Source organism: Pleurodeles waltl, chromosome 5 (assembly GCF_031143425.1).
Source record: "Pleurodeles waltl isolate 20211129_DDA chromosome 5, aPleWal1.hap1.20221129, whole genome shotgun sequence".
Lineage (NCBI taxonomy): Eukaryota > Metazoa > Chordata > Amphibia > Caudata > Salamandridae > Pleurodeles > Pleurodeles waltl.
This window is the reverse complement of record NC_090444.1, coordinates 514,241,032-514,268,018: the sequence shown is the minus strand read 5'-3', so window position 1 is coordinate 514,268,018 and position 26,987 is coordinate 514,241,032. Positions and strand designations below refer to the sequence as shown.

General features: G+C 46.6%; 1 protein-coding gene across 6 annotated transcripts in view; it reads right to left on the bottom strand.

The window, feature by feature from the left end:
• Window positions 1-26,987, bottom strand: part of REPS1 (RALBP1 associated Eps domain containing 1) — a 748,137-nt gene that overhangs the window by 212,267 nt on the left and 508,883 nt on the right. For all 6 annotated transcript variants that reach the window (XM_069234311.1, XM_069234314.1, XM_069234310.1 and 3 more), the window contains one exon: window positions 13,786-13,907. In XM_069234311.1, the coding sequence (XP_069090412.1) occupies window positions 13,786-13,907 (122 nt within the window). The remainder of the gene's footprint in view (window positions 1-13,785; window positions 13,908-26,987) is intronic.

Sequence of the window (26,987 nt, the reverse complement as noted above, 5' to 3'; positions counted from 1 at the left end):
GAGGCAGACTTGTGGTGGCAATTATATAAACAATCCCCAACAAGTATACATTATGTTCCTGTCACACGCAAGTGAGAAAGGTCATGATGTTAATACCTACGTACATCATGACGCTCATGACACCTTCACAGAGTGGCACTGATAATGCAAAACATTTATACAACTACAGACAATGGCAGCCATCATTAAAGAAATGCTAAAATAAATTAACTAAAACAGAGCAAGCTAAGTAGGTTAAAAATCACTAGGTGACGGGGGCACAGGCCTGCAAGCCAAAGGGCTAAGCTAAACTCCAGAGTCCCAATAAAACTAAACTGGATTCACCACAGTGGGTCCTAAAGGCGCTCAAGAGGTGTAAGCCCAGCCAAACATAAGGTGCATGGCTCCTGAACCAGGAACTTCTGAAAAGCGTAGAGTGACCAAGACTCTGGCTCTGAGGCTGACGTGTGGGAGCAGGGTCTAGACCTGTGGCATCGTTCCTACGCCTCATCTGAAGACTTGAATAGGAGAAGCAAAGAGCAATTCGTCTCCTTACATTCTTGGACTTCTAATGTGACTTACCCGGCAATGAATTTAAACTCCATGATGAGCATTAGGAATGCCTCTGTGAAAAAGACCATGACCTTCCACACGACTGGGACCTGGTGTGTCGCAGTCTCTTCTGATGTCGGGCGACCAACAGCTTCAGGGGGAGTTCCAGAACCGCCCTGAGATTCATGGAGTAGCAGTCTGGGCAGGCCTTGGAGTCTGTCTGTGATAGGAACCACAGGGTTTAAACCCTGCAGGTTTTCTAGGGGACATCCCTATGCACACTGGGAGTAAACAGTTCAAGAGTTTGACAAAACGTCGAAAAAATATTTAAAAACAAAAAAAAAAAAAACACTGACTGATCTCTCCAGATCTGGGCTAAAGTTGCAGAAAGAACAGAATTGTTGTCAGCGTGCTGGGGCCTCTATAGGCATCGCACACACCACATACGACACAGACGGTGCAAAGCCGATGATCCCCACCTACCGGAACGCAGACATACTACTTGAAAAATTCCAGATTCAGTCTAACGCCTGAGAAATATTCTAAGGTAAGGAATCTGTGCCTAGACGTCTCTATGAGATATGACCTGCGGGTCATATATAGATGCCACTCCTGAGCAATGATATCAGTTGCTTTCAAGACTGTCCACACCCCTAGAAGGAAAGCCCCAAAAGCAAATTGGTAGACTTTGTGCAGATTCCTAGATGTGGGATCTTACTAATATGTAGAGTCCAATGACAGAAAGGGGAGGATGTGAGGGTCAGTGAGGAATATGTGGAAAGATGGAAACAAGCCTTGCTGCATCAGCCTCCCCCTGCTGTAGAAGCCTTTGGCAGATCCCAAAGTTCTCAGCAACTGTAGACTTCTCCCTGTGATGGCTAAGATAATTGAAAAAGGGTAAACAAACAGATTTCAAATTTTCCTGAGTCTAATCATTTGCTACATGACTCTCAATCTGGTTTCCGTGCAGGCTATAGTACGGAATCAGCTCTGCTAGAAGTCTCAGAATTTAGTTAAGAAAAAAAAAAAAAAACTTGATCTAAATATTACAGTTATGGTTATGTTACTGGACCTTTCTTTGGCATTCAATACGGGCTAATGTGCTTGACAGTCTGGAAAAACAAATGGTATTGGGGACAAAGCCTTGCTTTGGCTGAAATCCTTCATTACTAAACGCTCCCAAACTGTTTTCCTTCCCACTTTCACCTTCACTTCGCCCTGAGCCCCACACTGTTAGTATTTATCTGGAACCCCTGGTGAAACTGGTCGAGTCTTGGGGAGTGGGAATCGTGGCATATGCTGATGACACCCAGCTTCTTCTGGCATTTTAAGAAAACAACCCTTCAACTCTGCGTTCCTTTAAATTATGCCTCAAAGCAGTTGTAGAATGGATCAATTCAAGCGGTCTTAAACTCAAATCAGAGAAGACAGAGATCCTGTTTATTGCCATCAAGTCTTCTCCAGATCCCTGCCTTTGGTGGCCTTCTGAGATGGGTGCCCCCCTTCTTCCAGCCTAAGTTGTAAGACATTTGGGGGTAAAATGTGATTCCAATTTGACCTTTGAGCCCCAATTAAGACCTTATCCTCTGTTCATTAACAAGGATGTTGCATATTATCCCTTGGGAGTTTCACCAAACGATAGTCCATGCCTTGATTACTTCCCAGACACAGATTATTACAATAGTCAAGTTACTATTGTAAAAGGCTGTGTATGGGACTGGCTGCTTATTTGATCCATCACCTGCAACCCATTCAGAACACTGCTGTCTGGCTAATTCTCAGGATCCTTTTCTGATAGCGCTGGGACACCTCTTCGAAGATAGCTGTGCACTCTTTAAAAGTATTGTACTGCACTGTATTGTACAGATAGACTTGCTAGATTCCTCACCCTTTGAATAGATACCATAGCAGTACCTATTTGGAGGTAGATCTGTGAGACGACTCAAAACAAAGTCCTGCAGGACTGAGTGGGCAAAATGTCCCTCTCAGTGAACCTTGCTATCCAGACAACAGTGTTTTGTGAAAGTGTGGAGGGATGCCCATGAAGCTGCCTGGCAGACGCAATGGAGTCTCGCAGAGTGATGGTCTGACTGACATGCAACAGCGTCACAACTTTCAATAGGAAGGATGTCAGAGTCCGAAGAACCAGTCTGTCTCTGAAAAACATAGTGTAAGGTGGATTACCACAAAGTTACTTAAAGCTCACTCGCTCGCTCGCTGTGCAGAGGAGATGGCAACAAGGGACAAAGTCTTGATGGTTAGGAGCTGTAAGGGACAGCTGTGTAGCGACTCAAACGGAGTGCACATCAGGACCAAATTACGGCCCCACTTGGGCATCGCAAAGGGAGAAGGGGGAAACATATCGTAGCCTTTCTAAAAACACATCACAGTTGGAGATTTAAACCATGAGGGCAGATAGGGCAACTGTAAGAAGGACGAAAAGGCTGTAAGATAACCCTTAACTGTACCCAAAACAAAGCATTGACTGGCAAGAGAAAGAACAAAACAAAAAACAGAACGTCAGATATCTTGGAATGGAGAGCATCAATCTGGCATGTGTTGCACCAAACCACAAATTTGTCCCAACTACAAGAACATAACGTTTTCGTTGAGGGACGCGTAGCTGCCAAGATGACATCAACGACCTCCAGAGGAAGAATGAAGGTGTGCAGGTGGCACAGCTCAATCTCTAAGCATGAAGATAGAGGTTGTGAAGGCAAAGGTAAAGATCCCTGTCCTGTTGCTATGACAGCAGAATCGCCATGAGGGGCAGCCTTGATTGGAGGGCATCCGCACAGGCCCAGGAGTTCTGGATGCAATACTCTGTCTGATTCAGAGCTACTAGGATGATTTCGGCCTGTTCTGTGATCTTCCAACTCTGGGCAGGCGTGGTGTCGAAGAAAAAGCATGCAGAAGTCCCAGATTCTACTCAAGGAGGAATGCATTTTTGAGTGAGACATGTCTTGGGAACTCCAATGTGCAGAAGTGCTGACATTGTGATTTTCCGGCAGTGGCAAACAGATTGAGCCAAGGTTCTCCACATTCGCGGAAGAGACCTTGTGCCACCTGTGGGTGTAACTGCCACTCGTGATGCGTCACCTCAAGGTGTAACTGCCACTCGTGACCTGCTAGGCACCAATGACTAAGCTCCTCCGCCCTGGCATTCAAAGAGCTTGCCAGGTGGTTTGCCACCAGGAAAACTCCTTGGTGGCCTAGTCATTTCCAGAGGCGCAAGGCCTTCTGGCACAGTATCCGAGACCCCACCCCACAATGTTTGTTGCAGTACAATATGGTGGTGGTGTTGTCCATTAGCACCTGTACCAGCCTCCATTTGATTGACGACAGGAAGGCTTTCAGTGACAGGCGGCTGGCCGACAGCTCCAGAAGGTTGATGTGGAGTCAGGACTCTGCCGGAGACCAGAGGCGTCTGATCTCCACCTCCCACAAATGGCCGCCCAAACAAGAAGCAGTGCATCGGGCACCACTGTCAGCTCTGGTTAGGGAAGAAAGCGGTCTGCTGCTGACCCAATCGCTGACCAGCAACCACCACTTTTGAAGATGAGTTGGGTGTTGTCTGTGTAGGATATGATGTTCATTCCGTGGGTTCTGATGATGTTAGCCAGGGGAGGACATATAGATGCTGAACAGTGCAGGGCTGAGGGCCGAACCTTGCGGGACGCAGCAGATGATGTTCTTGGGTCACGAGGTGAAAAGTGGTAGGCGGATTTCTCTGGGTCCTTCTGATGAGGAAGGAGACGATCCAGCTGAGGGCGGTTCCTTGGATTCCAATGTGGTGAAGCCTCTTGATAAGGGTGTGCTGGGATATGGTGTTGAATGCTGCTGAGAGGTCAACGAGGATCCGGGCATCCATTTCTCTCCGGTCAAAAAGCTTTCTGATGTCATCAGTGGCAGCGATCAGGGTGGTTTTGGTGCTGTGGTCGGTGCGTAATCTGGACTGGGAGGAGTTCAGAAGAATGTTGATCTTCAGGTGTTGAATCAGTTGGCGGTTGATGGTCTTTTTGAGAACTTTGGTGGGAAAGGGAAGCAGAGAGATGGGACAGTAGTTCTTGAGTTCACTGGGGTCGGTTGGTTTTCTGAGAAAGTGTTTGACTTCTATGTGTTTCCATACTTCTGGAAAGTTGGCCTTGGTTATGGATGATTGGAAAATGGCAGTGAGCTCGCTGCTGATCATCTTGTTTCCAAGGTTGAAAATGTGGTGAGGAGAGGGGTCAGTGGGTGTTACTGAGTGGACAGAGTGCATGACTGCTGTGGTGTTTTGTGTGGTAGTCCCAGGCGGTGAGCAGTGGTCAAAGGTTGCATCAGGGTTTGATTCCATGGGAGAGAGAAGGTTGAGGGTTGCGGCGGCAGTGGGTTGGTGTTAGAAGTTTTTGTAGATGTGGAGAACTTGTCGTGAAGAAGTCTGTCAGGGTGTTGCAGAGTTCCTGAAAAGGGGTGGCGATGTTTTCGGTGGGTGTGGGCTGGAGAACTCGGACTATGCTGAAGACGTCATTGCTGTGGATAGAGCTAAGGAGCTCCTTTTTGACTCTTTCAGTAGTTGGTGGTAATGGGTGAAGGAGGTCTTAAAGATGGCTCTGTCCAAGGGTTCCTTGCTGGTGCCCCATTTTCTTTCTAGTCACTTGCAGTTGCTTTTCGAGGTTCTTAGTTCTGTAGTGTACCAACTGGCGTGTTTGGCAGATCTTTTGAGTTTAGTAGCTTGATGGAGGCAACACTGTTGATGCAATCAGTGATTCAGGTGGAGAAGTTCTTGACAGCCTGTTCTAGTGTTGGTCAAGGTGTCAGGGTAGGAGGTGTTGATCCACTGGCTCTCCAATACTTTGTTCTAGCTGCAGTGTGAGATGCTGGGAGGCTTGGTGGCAGAGCCATGGGATCCTGTGTGAAGTGTACAATGGCATGGTCTGTCCAGGTGAGCTCGTGACATGGCTATACTTGACAGTCGCTGGCCATGAAGATGGGGTCAAGCGTGTGTCCTGCATAGTGTGTGGGGCTGGTTACTGGATGAGGCCGATGTTGTTCATGCTTTCAAGGAGGTTGGTGCTGGGTGTTGAGGTCAAGGTGAAAACTGAGGTCTCCAAGGAAGGTGTTTGGAGTCGATAGTGAGCAAGGTGATGAATTCTGGAATGACACTGCAGAAACTGGGAAACTGGGGTGTGGTCCTAAAGGTCTGTGGGCAAGGGTGCCTCTGACGGTGGTTTTGCCATCAGGTTGGAGTTGGAAATGGAGGTGTTCCATGATCGGGGTAGTGTCACCTGCGGCAGTGGTGAGGTCTATGGTTTCTTTGTGGATGATGGTGATTCCACCTCCGTTTTAGGGTCGAGCCTGCGTTGCATGCGCTTGCGAGACGCTTTAGGAGTTAGAAAAGGGCTCGGAGCCCTGTCCACGTCACGTCAGTGTCTTTCATTGGTTCATGGGCTTGCCTGTTAAAATCTGCTTCCTTTCATTAGTGGAAGGCACGCATACGTCATTCATTTTACGGTGGTTAGCCCTCCTCGAGCGCTGCGAGCAAGTACTGAAAACGTGCAAGGCTCGCTGTTTCCCGTCAGGTTTGTGGACTACTTTTTATCTTTTTTTTTCGCAGCGCGATCTCGCTGGGCAAAAGTCGAGCACTTTGCATAATATCGACCCTGTTACATAGTTAATTGCACTTTTGCGAATAGGTTTCATTACGAGTGAACTGTAGCAGCGCTGTTTTTTTTTTGTCTTTAAATGTGGCAAGAAAAATCTGGTTGGGAGTTTACAACTGGTAATAGCTGTAACTCAGACAAATGCGAGACCCTAGTGCATTGCAAATGCTTGTTTGTTGATGTGGTCTCAGTGTTCTGTTTTGTAGCCATCGGGTGATGCTAAGGCAATGTTGCGAGCAGATGCATGGTTCAGCCAGGTTTTGGTTAGGAAGACGATGTTGGGGATGAGCGAGGTGATGGTGTACCAAATCTCGGTGGCATGCTTGTAGAGAGATAGTGCGTTGAACAGGAGGCAGGAGAGTTGTTCCCAAGCAGGTGCTCTGGTGTTGCAAGAGAAGAGACAATGCCGGCAGGTAAAAGATCCTATCATTTATCGTGGAGAAGTGCAGAAGCAGTAGTTGTTGCAGAGTCTGCGATCCAGGGCTTTGAGCTCGGTGGGAGTGTATCTTCGGGTGGTGGGAGAGCCATGGTTCCTGGCGCTGGGCGTGGTCCAGGAGCGGACGAGCGCACATGAGCTTTCCTTTGGCACACCTGCAGCATGCCCCACTAGCAGGCAAACTCTCAGGGGGTTGCTTTTTTGCCAAAGAGTAGCACATCTTGATGCAAAGGACAACCCATCGAGTAATGGTCCGCTTCTGCACCACCTGTCCGTTCTTCGCACCCACATAACCAACAAAGAGTTGATCATCCACCTGGAAGTGTTTGGTACAATTGAGGTAGCAAGCCAACGCTCTTTTTGGATCCACATGGTGGAGTCTCTCCTCCTCATGAGAAGGATTTGACGGTGCGTAAAAAGTAGGCAAAGTGATGGAGTGGCCTACATGAAAGGGTGTGACCATTTTAGGGAGAAAGGAGGCCCAAGTACGAAGGGCCACTTTGTCAGGATGGACAGACAGGAATGGTGGCTTTCAAGAAAGCTTGGAGCTCAATCACTCTGCAAGCAGAGGCGATGGCAATAAGAAAGGCTGAGTGGGAAGCCACATTAGACAATTATGTAGTGGCTCAAAAGAAGCACACATAAGGTATGTAAGTACCAGGTTAAAATCCCACTGCAGCATTATGAACGGGGTAGGTGAAAACATGTGATTGAGTCCATTAAGAAACCTCCCAACAATGGGAGATTTGAACAAGTATGGTTGATCTGGCAGTCTAAGAAAGGCAGAGAGGTGAGACAGGTAGCCTTTAAGGGTGCCCAATGCAGAGCCCTGCTAGGCAATTGAGAGGATGAACAGTAAAACCTCAGACAGAGGTGCAGAAAGGGGATCAACAGATTTGTTGATACACCATGCCGCAAATTTGTTCCAAGGACAGGCGTACACCATTTTGGTGGAGGGTCGCCTGGCTGCCAAGATTACCTTGCATACTTTGGGCGGAAGGTTGAAAGCTGCCAACTGCCACCGCTCAATCTCCATGCAAGGAGGCGACTGGGCAGGTTCGGGTGGAGAAAAGGCCCATGCTGCTGCGACAGAAGATCCTTCCTAAGGGGCAGTCTGATCTGAGGATCGATGCCCATGCTCAGAAGCTCAGGATACCATACACTTCGTACCCAGTCCAGAGCCACAAGAATGACTTGGGCCCAGTCGTTCTTGATCTTCTTTAGAACTTTGGGCAGAGATGGTAATGGCGGGAAGGCGTAAAGGAGGTCTGAGTTCCACTCGAGATGAAAAGCGTCACTGAGCGAGTGCCACCTTGGAAACTCCAACATGCAAAACAGCTGACATTGCGCATTCTATGCAGAGGTGAACAGATCTAACCAAATCTCTCCCCACTGCTGAAGGAGACCTTGGGCCACATCCGGATGGAGATGCCATTCATGACCAACCATGCATCGATGGCTGAGTTTGTCTGCTCTGGCGTTCAGAGAGTCTGCCAGATGTTGAACCACCAGGGATATGCCCTGACGTTCCAGCCATGTCCAGAGGTGTGGAGCCTCTTGACAAAGGGTCCCCGACCCCACTCTGCCCTGCTTGTTGCAGTACCAAACGGGGGGGGGAGGGGTTGGGGGGTGTTGTCAGTGAACACCTGCACCACATTTTACCTTGGAGAGAGGGAAGGAATGCTTTCAATGCAAGCCTGATTGCCCTGAGCTACAAAAGACTGATGTGGAGCCTGGACTCCACCGAAGACCAGACACCTCTGATCTCCGCCCCCCCCATGTGGCTGCCCCATTCCAGGAGTAACGCATCCACTGTGAGATCTGGTTGGGGATGGGAGAGAGATCTGCCTCTGACCCAATCGCGATTCGAAAGCCACCACTGCAGATCTTTCTCAGTTCCCTCCAAGATCTGGACCATGTTTGAGAGATTTCCCTGATACTGCACCCACTGGACTTCAGGTCCCACTGCAGAGCCCGCATATGCCATCTGGCTTGTGTGACAAGCAGGAAGCAGGAGGTCATGAGGCCCAGCAGCCTCAGAGTCTCTCTAACCGAAAACCAGGAAAGAGGCCGAAACAGCGGTGTCATATAAATATCCTGGACTTGCATTTCGGGAGGATAGGCCCGATACTGCACTGTGTCCAGAACTGCTCGGGTGAAAGGGAGCATCTGAAAGGGCGTTAGGTGTCACTTCGGCATGTTTATAGTGAACCCCAGCGATTGCAGGCGGTCCGCTGTAGTCTGAAGGTAGGAGACAACAGCCTGGGGTGGAACTCACCTTCAATAGCCAGTCGTCGAGGTAGGGGAAGACTGAAACACCTAGCCGGCGCAGATGAACTGTAATCACCCTATCACTTTAGTGAACACCCGTGATGTGAGGGTAAGGCCAAAAGGTAGCACGGTAAACTGAAAGCGGTCATGACCTACCACGATTCGTAAGTAACTTCTGAGGGCAGGCAGGACGGGAATATGAAAGTAGGCCTCCTGCAATTCCAACGCTATCACCCAGTCTCCAGGATCCAGAGCAGATAGGACCTTAGCCAGAGTGAGCATTTTGAAGTTCTCCTTTTTGAGGAAGAGGTTGACAGACAGGAGGTCTAGAATAGGACTGAGGCCTTTGTTTTATTTGGGCACCAGAAAGTAGCGAGAATAACAACCACAACCTACTTCCGGTACAGGGACCCTCTCTATGGCTTCCCTGGCCAAGGGAGCCATAACTTCCTCGCGGACAAGTGCCAGGTGATCCTCCATCTTCCGATTGTAGGATGGATACATGGCTGGAGAGGCAGTCTTGAAGGGGAGAGAGTACCCCCTTCGGACTAGTTGCAAAACCTGGCTGTCCTTTGGGATGGATTCCCAGTGGGGCAGGTGATGGTGGATCCTGCCACCAACTAGTCCAGGATGGAGCGACAGACTAAGAAGGTTTGGAGACTGCAGCGGGGCAAAGGTAGACTGGGCAGACCGTTGGCGCCCTTATCCATTGGAATGTGGGATCCCGCAACCACAGCCACGCAGATGCAATGCTGTGCAGCATGAATGCATTCGGGCTCCCTTCGATAGCCATAAAAGGGGTAAAAAGCAGACTGTGGGGGGGCAAGGAGCAGCTGCGAGGCCAAGGGACCGAGCCGTAGCCCGGGACTCCTTAAAGCACTCGAGCGCTGAGTCTGCTTTGTCTCCGAAGACACAGGTGCCATTGAAGGACATGTCCATGAGTGACTGTTGGACATCCCCCGAAAAACCAGATGTCTGCAACCAGGCATGGCGCTGTAAGGCAACCGTTAACGCAACCCATCTGCCCAGTGAGTCGGTCGTATCCAGCCCACAACGTATACTGAACTTGGCTGCGTCCCTAACGTCAGCAACAGCTTGGGAGAGTATAACCTGTGTCTCCGTCAGAAACTGTGGCAACACCTGCGTGACATATCCCATAGGGTATGAGAATAGCGGCCCAAAAGGCATGCAGTGTTCACAGACCGCAATGTCAGACTGGGGAAGAGAACATGTTCTTCCCAAGTTGATCCAGTCTCTTTGATTCCCTCTCCGAAGGTGCGAATGGGAATGCGCCTGATGAAGAAGAAGCCTGGATGACAAGGCTCTCATGCGTAGGATGCTGGGTGGCAGCGTCCTTTTCACAGGAACCTCTGTGCTGGGTCTGGACCAGGCACTCAGAAGGACATTAGTGAGTGCTTCATTAAAAGGTTGGAGGGGTTCCGAGGTGGAAGTCCCAGGCTGAAGCACCTCAGTCAGGAGGTTAGTCCTGACTGCCACAGAAGGCAGCTCAAGGCTGAGGACCTCAGCCGCCCTTCTCACCAACACAGAATACGATGCTACCTCCTCCGGAGAAAGTATGCAAGCATCAGGAGAGGTATCCAGACCACTAAGTTCACCTAATACCTGTGCCCAGTCCATTTCAGGGCGTTCAGCTGGAATTCTAAAGGGTCCATCAACCCCTCCATACTTTCCCCATATCTGTACTCATAACAATAAGGGTCAGGATCCAACCTTGGGAATGTAGGCCCCTTCGAAGATGGAATCAGCATTGAGCAACATCAGTCCGTCTCCGGGTCAGAGTAGGGTATAAGTATAGGCTTAACTTCAACCACAGGCCCGATGGATGTCAGAAGACTTGACGTCTTTGCAGGCGCCGTGGGAGGTCACATTGGCACGACTGGCGTCAGCACGGATCTGACAACGGATCCAGAGGGGCCCTCTGGAGCTGGGAACAAAGTCGCCGGCGTGGAACTAGAGGGGGGCCCCTCCATCCCCACTAGGCCTGAAGGCGTCACAGTGGGGTAATTCTGCCCAAATATGAGGCGCATGGCCTCATAGAATTCTTTAATTTGGGCAGAGGTCGCTCAGGCTCCCGGAAACTCAGGGAGGCACGGAGTCTGCCCAGAAGCAGGCTCCGAAGGCGGAGGCCTAGAGCATTGATGCTCTTCCCAACTCGCATCATCTGAGCGACTGGGTGAAGTAGACTACTACTTCTTGTGACCTGAATGTCCTGAGGACTTCAAATGGGACGAAGAAGAGTGGTGATGGATTTGCAAGTGGTCTCGTGACCTCCCTTTCGATCGAGACCAGGAGCAACACGGAGTCGAGTGCTGGGCCGCCATCAGCTTTAGGGACCACTCCCCCAAAGCCTTTGGGTTCATTGCCCGGCACTCAGAGCACGATTTCGGGGTTGTAGTCACGTTCCAGGCACCACAAACACATGAGGTGCGGATCCGTCACCGACATCATGCGGTGACAGGAGTCACACGGCTTAAGACCGGTCTCCTGTGACATCCTCAAAGCACAAAAAAAATGTGTCAAGAACTCAACAAAACGGTTGAAGTCAGTCAAAAAACAACCGAGGGTAGCTCTCTCTGGATCTGCGCGCAGGTTGGCACAGAAAGAAAAGAACATCAGCACGCTGGGGTCGCCCTATATACGACCGCGACATTACGGTGATCACAATGCCAACGATGCTTGCGGAATGGACAGATGCCACCTGACGACGCAAGGGTACTGCTTGAAGAAAAATCTCCGGATCCAGTCTGACGCCTGGGGGAAATTCTAAGGTAAGGAATCTGCAACTAGAAGTCTCTATCAGATGTGAGGGCTAAAAATTCATGTAAGGTTAACAATAATCATTTATGTATAATGCTGCAAGGATGATTTTATATTTGGGCTAGGCTCTCTATCGGATCGGTGCTGGAAGAGCTGTGGGGCGAAGAGAATGATCTTTCATGTCTTAAGGCACAGTTCAGCAAGTTTGTCAAGTTAACAATAGAGTTGGCATCTGTCATCACATTCTGCAGAATCATTAAAATCTTGATAATAGGACTAACCCTCTAATCCAATTACTCAGTACATACAAAGTGGGCAAAAAGTGTACGTCAACTGTGACAAATAGGTGAACTAATGACATTGCTTTTATAGGATAAAGAAAGAAGCACCATTGTAGCAGATTTGAACAGGTTATAGAACATGATGGCGATGCATAAAATATCTAATGCACTGGCTGACAATGCAATTCTGAGAGAACGGGTCTCCATTCATTATCTTCTAATACTTGGACAAGAGAGTACTCACTTTTTAGAAGAGATAAAGAGCTCTCTGATTATTACCTGAACACACACCCAAGACAGGTCAACAGAAAACAGCACCAAAACATATAATGAATATTAAGCACTGGAAATGTTAAAGCGTCAAAAAGGCCAAATCAATGATCATTGTTAGAATGACACAATAAATCAAAAGAACTGTTGGAAAATTAGGGAGTGGCTGGAGCAAGAGCGTTAAATGTAAGGGTCAGGGACATGGGAATTAGTCTTGAGTATTTGCTTCTCCAGATTAGAAAATGTAAATAAAATGTTTCATCACTAAAATTATATCAGGCTTTATTCACCAAGATCTCAGGGGTTAAGCGTCAAACCTTTGGACGTCAGCTCCACATATCATACAGAAGAAATGGGAATATATTTTTAAATGTCAAACTTTTCAAGTCAAGAAAACAAATTACTCAGGATTGTGCAACAATTAATGCTTTTCTTGGCAGTTACTTTTCAGCCACACCATTGCCACCACCACCACAGCAAGGCAAATTCTTCTTCAAGACGCACTGCACTTGATGTCTGACTAAGTCCCTTTAATTACAACTGGGCTTGAATGACTAAGAAGATAAAACTGTACTCAGATTTGGCAAAAATGATCAGAAGTGTACCCATTGTCAAGAATGTGATTGTATGGAAAATATACAGTACTAGATATATCCTTGAAGTGGATAATACAAGTGAGGTTGAACAAATAATGCACTTATCAAATTGTCGCTTTTGCAGGGACACAAGTCTATACAAATCAAAACTCACACATCTTCGTCAGCATCTCATTATCAAATTACACCTCTCAAAATAGGTTTCCAATGGCTCCCCACTCAGGTTCGCATCTCCTTTAAGGTCTTCTGTCTGGGTCATCGCGCCAAGTGACGGACAATATCATACTTCATCTGTCATGTATTAATCCTCCACATGCCTTTGTTCATCAACTCACAATTTGCAAAACATTACCATCTTTAGAAGAGTACATAATGGTTATTGAACAGTCTCTCTCCTGGCTCTAAAGCTATGGAATGCTCACCTACTGAACCGAAGAACTTCCTAACCATACATGCTTTATATGTGTAATTTAGAAAATCCGTGATTTAGCTAACATTTTGTTTAATTCACTAATGGAACATATCCTTAGATGTGGCTTGTTAAAGTGCCAAGAACCCACAGGTGTAGTGTACTCTGTACATCATTCATAATATAAAACTTATCTAGTTATGTGGCATATTGAATGTACAAAAGAACATCTAGCACAACTAACAATTTGATTAATTCATAAAACAAATTTGAGAAAACAATACACAATTATTTCTACAACAGTGAGGGAACAGCAACTGCATTTTAATTATCAAACCTGATCAGCCACTTAAGTTTGGAATGTACAATATCCCATATTGAATATGTATTGTTAATGACAGATTACAAATACAAAATCCTGACAAAAATCAAACACATTTTGCCATATATTATATATATATATTATATATATATATATATATATATATATATCAAAATAGCAATGGATTGTGTTTAGCAATTGATCTATAAAAAAAATATTCTAAACAGTTATTTTGAGTATTCTACACACCTGTTGTTGTAACTGCAAATGTCCTGTTCAGATCTAAAGAGGATGATCGGGAATGGGATGCGTGAGGTCGCGGAGGGGGTGGTGGTGGAGCAGCACTGTCAGGTGATGTTCCTGATTGTGATCTGTAAAAAGCATTGGTTTGTCACACAAGACATACTAGACATTTTACAAGGAGTAGCACATTCCATCCCATATTTTACCAAGAACATGTATTATTAAAAATCGGCCAGAGAACATTTAGGGATTCTTATCCAGAGATTTAACAAAGAACACTTTTGAAGAGTTCCTTTTAGACTCAAGAAAAGTATGCAACGCAAAGAACTAAAATGCCAGTTACAAAACAAGATATTAACAACACACCATCGTAGGAGATTTGAGTAGCAATGCTGTCACAGGTCTAAGCACTGGAAGGCAGAACTTAGGTAGTAAAAGTGGACAGCAGGAAGGGGGAAAGAGGGTGGTTATTGCTTAAAGGCCAGGGGCAGGTACAGGATGATGGTGCTCCATTTGTTAAGAAACATGTGACAGATTCAGGGAAACTACGAAAACCCAGAATTCTGGGTTAGTTGTAGAAAATAAAGGGGAAATTAGGAACAATAGGGGAGAATGATAGAAGTAGTCCCTACAATTATGGGCTCAAGGACAGACTTCACCCATATCAATAATGCATATTCTAGATAATATTTTTGTGTGTTCAAGTAATAAAAGATCAAAACTGGCATGATCACCAGGTGAGCAGAGGATGTCTGGTGCCTAGAAATGCAGGAATAACTCTCTTGGGATTAGAGTATGCTTTGCTCAGACATCAACTGGCAACATTTCCTGATGCCAATAAAAACAAAGTTAGTTCCTGATAACAAAATCACCACCAGTGTGAAGACGACCTATTACAGGCCACTGAAATAAATATAAATCAATGCTATAGCTAGTGTCAATGCATGGTAGGCTATATCATCACAAAAGTAATAAAGGAGCATTTGCAATGCAATGGGTCTCGCATTTGCTTTAGTTAGAGCTATTGGCATTGTGAATTCATAACTGGACTTTTCTTGCCACATAAATTGGTCAACCCTGCCTCATAATTTGATCTTTTCCTGCCACATAACTCCAGTGACCCTGCATATAACTAAAGCACTTCCGTTTACCTTCTTCCTCTATCGGCAGCCAAAAATGAAAATGTTGCCATTTAGCATCCCAATTTAAATCTGCCATGCTAATTCCAATAAATAACACTTTCACCACCCCACCATCAGAGTTGCTGGCTGGCTTACACAATTCCCCAAAAAATGAGACACAAGACAACCACAAGTGATGGGCGTGGTTAAAAGCCCACAGATTGATAACAGGTCGGAAAGCGCTTACATGCTCGACCTAGAAATTAACATTTGCAGTTATTAAAGGACGTATTAACCGGTTAATAACGTAAAATTTGTAATCACTGGTGTGTGTGTGTGCATATGAAAGGATAAAATATATTTATTCGTTGTAATCCTCCGATGTGATCTAGTGACCAACGTAAGCACTGCTCGGTTACTCTAATTTATTATGCTGCCGACCTGTGTTAAACAGTGAGATCATGTTAAGGGATAAACAGGACAACTCAGGACAGGAGATAAATATATAAGAACTGTCTCGTTGAGAAATTAAGTGGAGGAGATTCATTAGAAAGAGAAGAGAAACGTTATAGAGGTTGTGCAGAGGTGCATCTTTGTCAGTGAGTTTTGGGGCGAGTGAATCTAGCATGTTTTTCTAACAACCACTACAGCGAACCCAATTAAAACAAGCCAAAGCATTTCTGCTCTCCTGCCGCCATGGAGCGCGAAGGAAAGACAGAGGAAAACAATGGGGGTGATTCTGACCGCAGCGGACGGCGGTCGCCGCCCGCCAAGCGGTTCCTGTCGAAAGACCGCTCCGCGGTCAAAAGACCTCGGCGGTCATTCTGGCTTTCCCACTGGGCTGGCGGGCGACCGCCGAAAGTCCGCCCGCCAGCCCAGCGGGAAACACCCTTCCCACGAGGACGCCGGCTCAGAATGGAGCCGGCGGAGTGGGAAGGTGCGACGGGTGCAGTTGCACCCGTCGCGAATTTCAGTGTCTGCAAAGCAGACACTGAAATTCTTCGTGGGGCCCCCAGGGGCCCCGCGGCACCCCCTACCGCCATCCTGTTCCTGGCGGGAGACCCGGCAGGAACCGGATGGCTGTAGGGGGTGTCAGAATCCCCATGGCGGCGGAGCGCGCTCTGCCGCCATGGAGGATTCTCAAGGGCAGCGGGAAGTCGGCGGTACACCGCCGACTTTCCGTTTCTGGCCGCGGCTGAACCGCCGCGGTCAGAATGCCCAGCGGTGCACCGCCAGCCTGTTGGCGGTGCTACCGCCGACCTCCGCCATGGCGGTAATTACCGCCAGGGTCAGAATGACCCCCAATGTGACCTAATTGGTACTCATGCAAAGCGCTACCATTCTTGATCGAGTTTGCGATGTATCAAACTTTAAAGCGCCATTGAGCGCAAAGGGGAGAGACAGTAGTTTGTCACACTAAAGCATATCCGCAAAGGTGCATTTATCCATGTAACAGGGTCAGTCTGCAAGGCGGTGACAAAACCACCCCGAGGCGGGACAAACTAAAGCATTTACCAATGAAATCAAGGGATTTTTACAAGGCAAGTCCAAGACCGAATGAAAGTGATGGGCGTGAGGTGGGCATGGTTAAACCCCACAAATAGATACCAACAGTCAGCAAGCAGTGCCTACGTGCTGCTTCACTCAACTTAAAAAGTACTACTGTGAAAAGTTCAAGTAGCTGGCAGAAAATGGAGATGCGGATAAGAGAACAAGGATTTAGCCAGTCAGTCAACTCAATTCACAAGCATAAGCATGAACTACGGGGCAATAATGATGAGGGCCTAAGAAATAAGCTTGAGAAATATTCCAAGCCATTCTTCTATGGAGATTTTTCCATCAACCACAGAAGAAAATTAAGATCAGCATTTTATGATGTTGGTAACTGCAGGCCGGTAGAAATAACAATGTCATAGAAGAGAAATTCTAGAGGACAGAAACAACTTTAGTCATGCTTCCCCTAACTCCCTCTATCACAACTTCCATAAGATGTTTTACAATATTAGGTCACACAACGGAAAGTGTGTTATAAACACACATTTTAAACCTCACATATTGAATGCTTGATGACTGGAGCTATTGTCCACCAAATGACTGCGCCTGCCATTTAGCAAGCCTTTTAAAGGACTAGCTGCCTGAGAGACACCCCTGAAGTTCACACACCTACAGAGAAGCAGTGCTTCCTGGCACCAGATCTACTACTCAACATAGACCTCCTTGTTGCAGTACCACATGGCCGTTGTATTGTTCGTCAAAACCTAAACCAGATTCCTTTTGATAGATGGAGGGCTCTTAGAGCAAACGGAATGGCACAAAGCTCCAAATGATTGATGTGGTGCTTCTGTTCCACCCAGGGTCAAAGACTGTTGATCTCCACCTCTCCTTGGAGACCACTCCAGCCAGTCACCAGATCTATTACTACCTTGAGCTCTAGATGTAGTAGAGAGAACAGTCTACCAGAGGTACAGACGTAGTCTGAGAAAGAACCTCAGTGATGCCCTCACCACAGGTAGAAGTTCCACTGCAAAGCTTGCACATACTAATGTGCACATGGGACCACCACAATGCAGAAGCCTCAGAAACATCGGAACCAGAGCCCAGGAGTGGGTCTAAAACATCACTCATAACCTGAATGCCCTAGACTTATTACCAATGATGTGTTTTGAGTGTGTTATGGGGAGGGTTAAAGGGCCTTGAAGGCCACTATGTCCAGAAAGGCCAATATGAAAAGAATCCTCAGATAGGCTGAAGGTGTGATTTTGGGTGGGATGGCACCTCAGGGATGACAACCAGTGACACTTGTCTCTAAGTGGACCACAACAGACTGTGGTAAGCCCACCTTCTTAACAGTCAGCAAAGTATTTGAATAAATCTATCCTAAACCTGCGAAGGTGGGCAGCACCTATCACTTTCATAAACACCCAGGGTGCTGAGGAAAGTCTAAAGGGCAGGCAAGTCAACTTTAAGTGTTCCAAACCCAGAGTAAATTAAAGGAAGTATCTGTTGATCTGCAAGATGAGCACATAAAAGCACCTATACGGCAAGTCCAAGGACACCATATAGTCTTTCAGATCCAAGGCAGAAAGAACCTGTGTCAGAGTTAACATCTTGAACATGATCTTACAAATGAAAGTGTTTGAAAATTGAAGGTCTAGCTTTGCCCTGAGTCCTCCATTTTTTCTGCCACCAAAAAGAACTGGTAGCGACATCCCCTGCCTTCTCCACCTCTGGACTTTCATTATGGCCTCTATGGCTGGGAACAACAAAGCCAAGGAGTGAGCAGTAACCCTGCTGTTTTTTGAAGCATCAAAATTTGCATCAGACTTTTCTATAAAATGTCTGGCTCCATCAATAGATGCTTGATTTAAAGCATCTAAAGATCAAACAAACAGTTAAATGCAACAGGTTTGCTTGTAAAGGGTCCATGTTGCAGACTCCACACCAGGCTACAAACTTGTCCCAGTATGTGGCATAGATGGACTTTGTAGCGGGACGCCTGGACACGAAGACGACATCCACACCTGAAGTGGTTGACTGAACGCAGTCAACTGCAGCAATCCATCGCCATGCCTGGAGGTGTCGATTGTAAGGGTACAGAACTATGCCCCGTTTCTGCAACAGAAGCTCTTCCCACAGCAGTAGCCTTGATGGGAAAACAAATGCTCATGCCCGGAAGTTCTGCATACCACACTCTCCTATCTCAATCCGGAGCCACTGGGATGACTTGGGTCCGGTTGTTTCTGAATTTCAGAAATGGGGATAAGGAGAGGAGTCATGGAAAGTGTACAGAACTATCATGCTCCACTCTAGCCAGAATCCGTCTCCTATGGAGTGTTTCTGAGAAACAAAACAAACAAACATTGTGACACTGTCTTCATGACGGTGAACAGCTCTAGCTAGGGTTCTCTCCACTGTTGGAAGACGACTTGCCCTACCTTGGGTGCAGCTGCCATTCATGATCAGCTAGGCACTGCCAGCTGAGCTCCTCTGCACTAGCATTAAAGATCTTGCCAGGTGATTCACAATTAGGTGAATGCCCTGATGATCCTGCCAACCTAGACAAGCAGCACCCACTGGCACAGGACCCCACTTGCCCAGCTGTTGCAGTATCACCTGCATCAGCCTTGGCTTGATGGATGACAGGAAGGCCTTTAATGCCAAATCTGATCGCCAGTAGCTCCAACACTATGAGGAGCCAGAGTTTCAACAGAGGCCAGAGATCACCGATTACCTCTCCCATGTCACAGTGCAGCCAACAGGGATGCATAAGTCACCACTGTCAACTCTGGGCAAGGAGAGGTGTCTGCGACTAGTCAGACTGTGGTCAAGGAGGCAATACTGCAGACAGCAACAGTGCAGTCTCCCCTGAAACCTAGATGACATCAACAGGTTTCATTGATGATAGTCTCACTGAGGTTTCAGGTGCCATCTAGCAAATGGGTAAAACAGGATGCATGGGGCCAACAATCCAAAAAGAAACATCTGGATAATATCACTGGACGTGTTGTAGAGGAGGAAAGGCCCCGAACAGCATCTTTTACAGAAAAGCTGCCATAAAGGGGAACCTCTGCAAAGGAGTCAGGAGAAACTTCACCTCACTGAACAAGAAACTCATCAGTGTTCTGAGGTAGTCTATGGCTGACTGGGGCTAACATGCTTTTAGCAGCTAATCATGGAGGTAACCAGTCATAAAGGAAGGGGGAAACATATCACCAACCTCCGAAGACGTGCCCATCGCTTTAGTGAACATTGCAGGTAGTTTCTGTGGGCCCATGAAAATACACATCCAACAGATCCATTGCAAACATCTAGTTCAGTGGTTTCCAGCCTTTTGGCTTCTGTGGACCCCCACTTTATCATTACTGGAACCCCGGGGACCCCCCACTAAGCCATTATTGGCATCCGGGGACAGTCCACTGAGTCATTACTGGAAGCCAAGGACCCTGGCCTAAACATTGTTGATTGTTTGAACTGCAAAACCATACACATAAAATACAGAAACAATCATTTGTCAAACATATACATATAACACATTTAATTTAATTTGCAAACAAATATAAATAATAAATAAAAAAATGTTAATAGGAAGGCTGGAGCTTTTCTAAATTCAGTTGAAGCCACACATTTTCCTTCCTATATTCCGTTTGATGTACCTGCACTGCTCCCACAAATAAATCTGAGGGTACTAACTTCATTGTTAGCCTCCAATTTCAAATTCCTTGACATTTACAGTACATTTTAAAATTTTCAGTTGTACATTTAGCAACTTTATTTATATAAGTGTATTAACCTGTTAATATTATTTAATTTTCTAAGCATTCGCAACAACTCTAAGAAGTTGGTAGCTGTGTAAGAAAGTCAGGGTCACCTTGTGTTGGCTATGGCGTCTGCACATTTTCCCATCTACTGGCAGGTAAAAGCAAGGCTTTTCCAAGTATCTTTAAGGGTGTCAGTCATGGCTTCATTAAGTGGGATTAAGGGCTCAGATAGAGTTTATCTCGGCTGCATAACTTTAATCAGTACATTTGTTTTGACTTCCACTGAAGTGAGCTGTAGGGTCTTGATCCTCAGCTACCCGACTAATCACCACAACAAAATATGCATTCTCTTCCGTAGAAGGGACTAATGGGCAACGCCAGCCTGGTGTCTGGGGAAGTATCTTGCTCACTGGCCTCTTGCAAATCCATGTAATTGTCACCATCATAGTGTGGGGGCAAATCTGAACTAAAAAGGTGATGAAGGCTTCACAGAAGAGGACCGTGTGTGCTGGAGTGAAGTCAATGAGTGACCTCAGTTGGGCTGAAGCGGATCTGGATTGAGGTCAAGTGCCAGAATCAGCGGGGGCTCGACCTCCGGTGCAGGCAATGTCTGAACCGACATAGATGGAGAGATAAATGGCACAGATCTCTGAGCAGGAGCTTGAGTCGGCACTGAAGACAGTGTGAAACCAGAGGTGGGTTTGAGGAGCACAAGGGCAAACCCTCTGGCATTAACCCGACTGCAGATCCTGGGAGCTTGAAGGCATGCCAAAGGAAGCCGGCAGAGTGCCAAAAATATGCAACATGGTCTTCTTGAAAGCCTCGACTTGCTGAGGCATCGCCAATGTCCCGTGGGAGGCAACAGGTTAAGTAGAGGAATCAGCTCTGCGACCAAGGACAGGGTGCAACATCCGTTGACAACATGATGGCCTCGCAACTTCTCTCTGGACAGAGAGTGATGGGATGGAGTTCTGCTTTGATTTCTTGCATTTCTCCTTTGACTTACCAGATTACCTCAACCTCAAAGACCTACTGAAGGAGCAGCTTTGAGAGTGGGAATGAGTCAGCACCCTCAACTTGGAGAAGCGGGACACACACAAGGGCAGAGACATCCTTTGGTGTTCAGTCACATATAGCTTCACTTCATGGATCGCTTTGAGGAGCATGAGGGCATATCTTCATAAGTCTTGGAGTCGCGCACTGTGCCCAAACAACAGTGGCAGGCCTTCTGTTGGTCTGTCATCTATTTCTGACAGTCATTTTACTGTTTGAACCAGGTAGTCTTCAGAGGGAACATCTTAACCTTACAAAAAAGAAAGAATTGCAAAAGAAATTGCCAACCAATAAAAAGGAACAGAGCCTTGGATCAGTGTTCAAAAGTGCAGAAAGAAAGGAATTGATGTCCCTGTGCAGGGGTGGAACTTATAGGAGCTTCTCCCTGTCATTCCGGGGTGAAACTAAATGAATGCCCAGCCTCAAAGTGGTATGTATGGGCATGCATAAACACTACTATGAAACTTTCCAGATCCAGTTTGCCTCCTGGGGAAAATTCTAAAGGTGAGATATGTGCAATTAGAAGAGCCACCCCAAAAAAAACTTAAACAAGATGTGATGGATGTTTAAGTCGACAAAAGCCTTGTTAAATGGTTACAGAGACTCTGAAGTGTGAAAATCTGTCAGTCTTAGTCTCTTCAGTGGGGAGTAGCAGCTCCAAAGTTGGTAATAAAGGCCACTGCAAAATCTTAAACATATTTGTTTGTTGTATAATGTCACCTACAGCAAACCGCAGACAAATCGGAGGCTGGAGTTGATACTAGAGAGTTCAAGATGAGTACTGTGGCAGAGGACAAGAACAATAGCCACGAACCTGGGGCAGAGTGGGCTGACTTCATCTGTGCTCAGTGGGTGCCGGTAAAAGGCCTGGTTACCTATGTGTCCATGAGGCCAAAAGGCGCACCAGAGGGAGGCTATATGAATTTGAAAATCTGTCAACATGGCCACCTTCAAAGCTGCAGCTTGCTGCAGAGTCAATGATTGTCTGGGGCACCCAGGCACACCAGCTCCAGGATTGATATTTGTCTGAGGATGAAGGCAAAGCAGGAGTTTTTTTTTTTTAAACAAATATTTCTCCCAACTGTCAAAGGGTATTGAAAAAGCGAAAATTATGCCAGTGCACAGGTGTGGTGCGTATATGTTGTTTTGATTTTGTCATGTCTGGAAGTGGGGCAGATTCATCACGGTAGACAACTGTCACTTGCCAGCGCAAAGGCTCTATTGCAAGAGTTTCCAGATCCAGTATGGCACCTGGAGAGATTCACCAGGTGAGGAACCTGCAGTTAGAAGTATTCTTCAAAGTGAAAGATGTTGAAGATGTATGTGAGTAATGTCCCTAGTTCTTCAGGACATTGGAATAGGATGTGTTCAGTAGTTGTTCTGCTATCAGGCCATCACAACAGGTGCCAGTTAAGGAGCTTTGCTAGACTAGAGAGGTACCATAGAGCTTTGTGCAGAATAAATCATATTTATACACATACTGGATGATTGACACAGATTTAAAATATTTGCTTATTATGTCCCAGATGCAATTCAAGTCCCCCACTTGGGTTTTGAAGTTTAGGTCTTCTGGCCATATTTGTAGAGTGGTGAAGTTTGACGAGATAGGGTATTGTTTTGAATAAATATGTATATGCCTGCACATTCAAGAGGCTGATTTCCTCGGTGATGTTTGTGTAATATTGGACTGTAACTGTTGCATTTGCCAGTTATCTAAAGTGATGTAGATGTTGTCAGTAGACATATAATGAGAAAAATCACAGAGAGGTGTGATCATGTCATTGCTAAACAGCTCTTTTATTTAGAATATGCCATGGTAGATCCAGCTATCACAGAAAAGGAGTGGGTGTTGTTTTAATGTATTTAATGTACCAGATAGATTTGTTGATCAAGTCACTTCTGGTCTTGCTGTATAGCTTGCTAAAATGTACTAGCAGTTTATTGGTGACTTAAGGTATGGATGTTTCTGCTCTGGAATCAGGATTCCAGTTTTTGAATGAGTTATTAATGGAACTGGGTATATTAAGGAAGCTTCACGCTTAACCCAAGGGGCTACTGTAGGAAAGTACCATCTTTCTTGGCATGTTACCCCCCAATTTCTGCTTGTTTGCCAGTGTGTTTTGCCTGTCCCAATGGGATCCTGCTAGTCAGGACCCCAGTGTTCATAGTTTGTAGCCTATGTGTGTTGTCAGTATGCTTAACTGTGTCACTGAAGCCTTGCTAACCAGAACCACAGTGCTTATGCGCTCTCTACTTACCAAATTGTTACTATAGTTTAGTGACTCCATATTCCAATTCTGATTGGCACACTGGACCCCCCTTATCAGTCTATAGTATATGGTACCTAGGTACCCAGGGCATTGGGGTTCCAGGAGAGCCTTATGAGCTGCAGCATTTCTTTTGCCACCCATAAGGAGCTCATACAAACCTTTCATCAGGATTGCCACTGCAGCCTGAGTGAAATAGTGCACACAGTATTTCATAGCCATTTTTCACTGCACCAGGTAACTTATAAGTCACCTATATGTCTAACCTTCCCTTAAAGAAGGCTAGGTGCAAAGATGTTGTGTGTGAGGGCACCCTTGCACTGGCAAAGGTGCCCCCACATTGTCCAGGGCCAATTCCTCGGGCTTCTTGAGTGCGGGGACACCATTATAAGCGTGCACTACATTTATGTCAATACATATATGTAGCTTCACAATGGTAACTCCGAATATGGCCATGTAAGGTGTCTAAGATCATGGAATTGACCCCCCCCATACAAATCTGGGATTGGGGGGCCAATCCCCGGCACCCTGGAGGCTTCATCATGGACCCCCAGTACTGCCAAACCAGCTCTCTGAGGTTTCCACTGCAGCCCCAGCTTCTGCCACCTCAGACAGGTTTCTGCCCCCCTGGGGATTGAGAAGCTCAATCCCAGGAAGGCAGAACAATGCATTTCCTTTAGGACAGGGGTGTTACACCCTCTCCCATTGGAAATAGGTGTTACAACAGGCATGGGAGGGGTATCCTCTCAGAGCCTCTGGAAATGCTGTGAAGGGCAGAAACTGTGCACTCCTTGCATAATCCAGTCTACACCGGTTCAGGGATCCCCAGTCCCTGCTCTGGTGCGAAACTGGACAAAGGAAAGGGGAGTGACCGCCCCCCTGTCAATCACCACCCCAGGGGTGGTGCCCAGAGCTCCTCCAGAGTGTCCCTGGCGTTAGCCATCTAGAGACCTCTGGGTGGCCAGTGCCAGCAGGTGACGTCAGAGACACCTCCTGATAGGTGCATACCTGGGTAGATAGCCAATCCTCCTCTCAAAGCTATTTAGGGTCTCACCTCTGGGTGTTTCCCCAGATTCTGTTTGCAAGATTCCTCCAGGACTCCTCTGCTTCAGCTGTTGTCTGTTGGATCAACTGCAGACTGCACCAGGAACCACTCTAACTGCAACAAAGTATCCAGGACGACTCCTGTGACCTGCAAATTCAGCTCCAGTCAGCATTTGCAACAGTTTCCAAGGTGTGCACGCTCTGAAGACTGCCCGTCTTCACCCTGCACCAGAAGAACTGAAGGAATATCCTGTGGAGTGACTGAGTCACTTCCCTGCTTCAGCAGTCAACTCTCTACGACGACAACCGGTACTTTGGGACTCCTCTCCTGTCGACAAGCGTGAACCCTGGAACAGAGGTGGTGGACCGAAGTGACCCAGAATGCTCTACGTCTTCTGCAGCTCCTTGGGCTTCTGTGCACTTCTTCCAAAAGTTCTTCCCGCACAGCGTAGCCCAGGTCCCCAGCACTCCATCCTGCGACGCACAGCTGCCTGAGTTGTTCTCCGGCGGCATGGGACCCTCTAGTGTAGCGCTGCAACGACTGCACTTTGCATCTTCTTTGTCCCTGTGTTCTGGGACTCCTGTGGGTGCTGCCTGGTCTTCTGAGGGCTATCTGAAGTGCTGAGAGCCCCCTCTGTCTCCTCAGTCCGAGTTGAGATCCCAAAGTCCCTCCTGGGTCCAGGCCACTCCTCTTTGACGCAAACCATGCATTTGCTTGAACCAAGGCTTGTTGGCCGAATCCAGCGATGCAAACAGCATGCATCTAACAACTCCACGTGGGACATCTCGTGCACCAAGCAGGAACCCACAGATATCTTCTTTGGTGCATTTCTGTACTTTCCTTCTAACCGGAGAATCCACTTTTGCACTTTCTTCCAGGTTGGCAGGGGCCCCTGTTCTTCCTGGACTCTTCTTCGACTTCTGGACTTAGTCGCCTCTCTCCACAGGTCTTCAGGTCCAGGAATCCATTGGTTGTTGCTTGCAGTCTCGCTTGGTTCTTGCATAATTCGTTATCACGACTTGTAGTGTGTTCTGAGGAAATATGATGTACTTTACTCTTACTTTCCTGGGCTCTGGGGTGAGGTAGTTTACTTACCTTTGATGTTTTCCTACACTCCCAGTGCCCCTCTACACACTACACTTGCCTAGGGGGGAATATTGACATTCGCATTCCACTATTTTAGTATATGGTTTGGGTTGCCCCTACGCCATCTATTGTATTTTCTACTGTCTATGACTGTTCACTTACCTGATTTTGACTACTAGTGTATATATTGTGTATAATACTTACCTCCAGAAGGAGTATTGCCTCTAAGATATTTTTGGCCTTGAGTCACTAAAATAAAGTACCTTTGTTTTTGGTAACACTGAGTATTGTCTTTTATTGTGTATAAGTACTGTGTAACTATAGTGGTATTGCAGGAGCTTTGCATGTCTCCTAGTTCAGTCTTGGCTGCTCTGTTATAACTACCCCTAGACAGCCTAAGCTGCTAGAACACTGCCTACATTTCACTAATAAGGGATAACTGGACCTGGTATAAGGTGAAGTACCTTAGGTACCCACTACAATCCATGCCAGCTCCTACAGATACCAGCTGATCTGCAGGTGAAGTAAGTCATAGGAATGCCTGAACAAGTCCTGATACGTGGTAAAATCTAGAAAGTACACCCCACCAAAGGTACTTGAGGAAGTAGTTAAGAAGTTAAGATCCTGGTATTTATCAATCTACAGAAATATTGAAATAATTCTATTGAGATCTCTAAAAACTTTGGGCAAGAATAACAGCGGTAGCCTAGAAAGGATGTGTAACACATTTTGAGTAGCATTACCGTAATAGTATCCAAATGGCCCCACTACTAACCTTATTTGACTGCAGGGCTACCTGATCTCACATCATCATCACCTCACCCTCACCCAACAAGGAAGACGAACTCTTAGATCTCAGTTGTACTTTATCTTTCCAAAAACTCACAACCTGCTGTAAGACAGAAGATGCACTGGCCTTTAGACACTGGCAGAACTCTCTGGAGTTGCCACAGAACAAGATTAAGACCAGAGTAGGCAATAACCTGATCTATTAGCACTCTGTGCAACCTGGTTTCCCCTACCTAAAGAGATCACATCTCACAGTAAGCAAGACCAAAGCGACTGGTTATGACAAAACCTGTAGATAGTCAACCCAGTACTCACGGACACCATCACATGAATCACAGATAAACCATTTTCTCAATCCACAAACAGTAATTTCCCTTTACCAATGTACTATTCATACCCTTAACCTACTCAGTCATCACACTCCTGAACTCATGCTCAGCTGAATCCTCTAACGTCCTTTTCCTCCTTCCACTAGCTGCAGACAAACCCATACTATTTAACTAGTTTCACATATATCCACCATACACTAAAGACACAGCAGTAAGTGTTAACCACAGGCCACCTGTTAAGAAAACAGGTCATGGAAAAG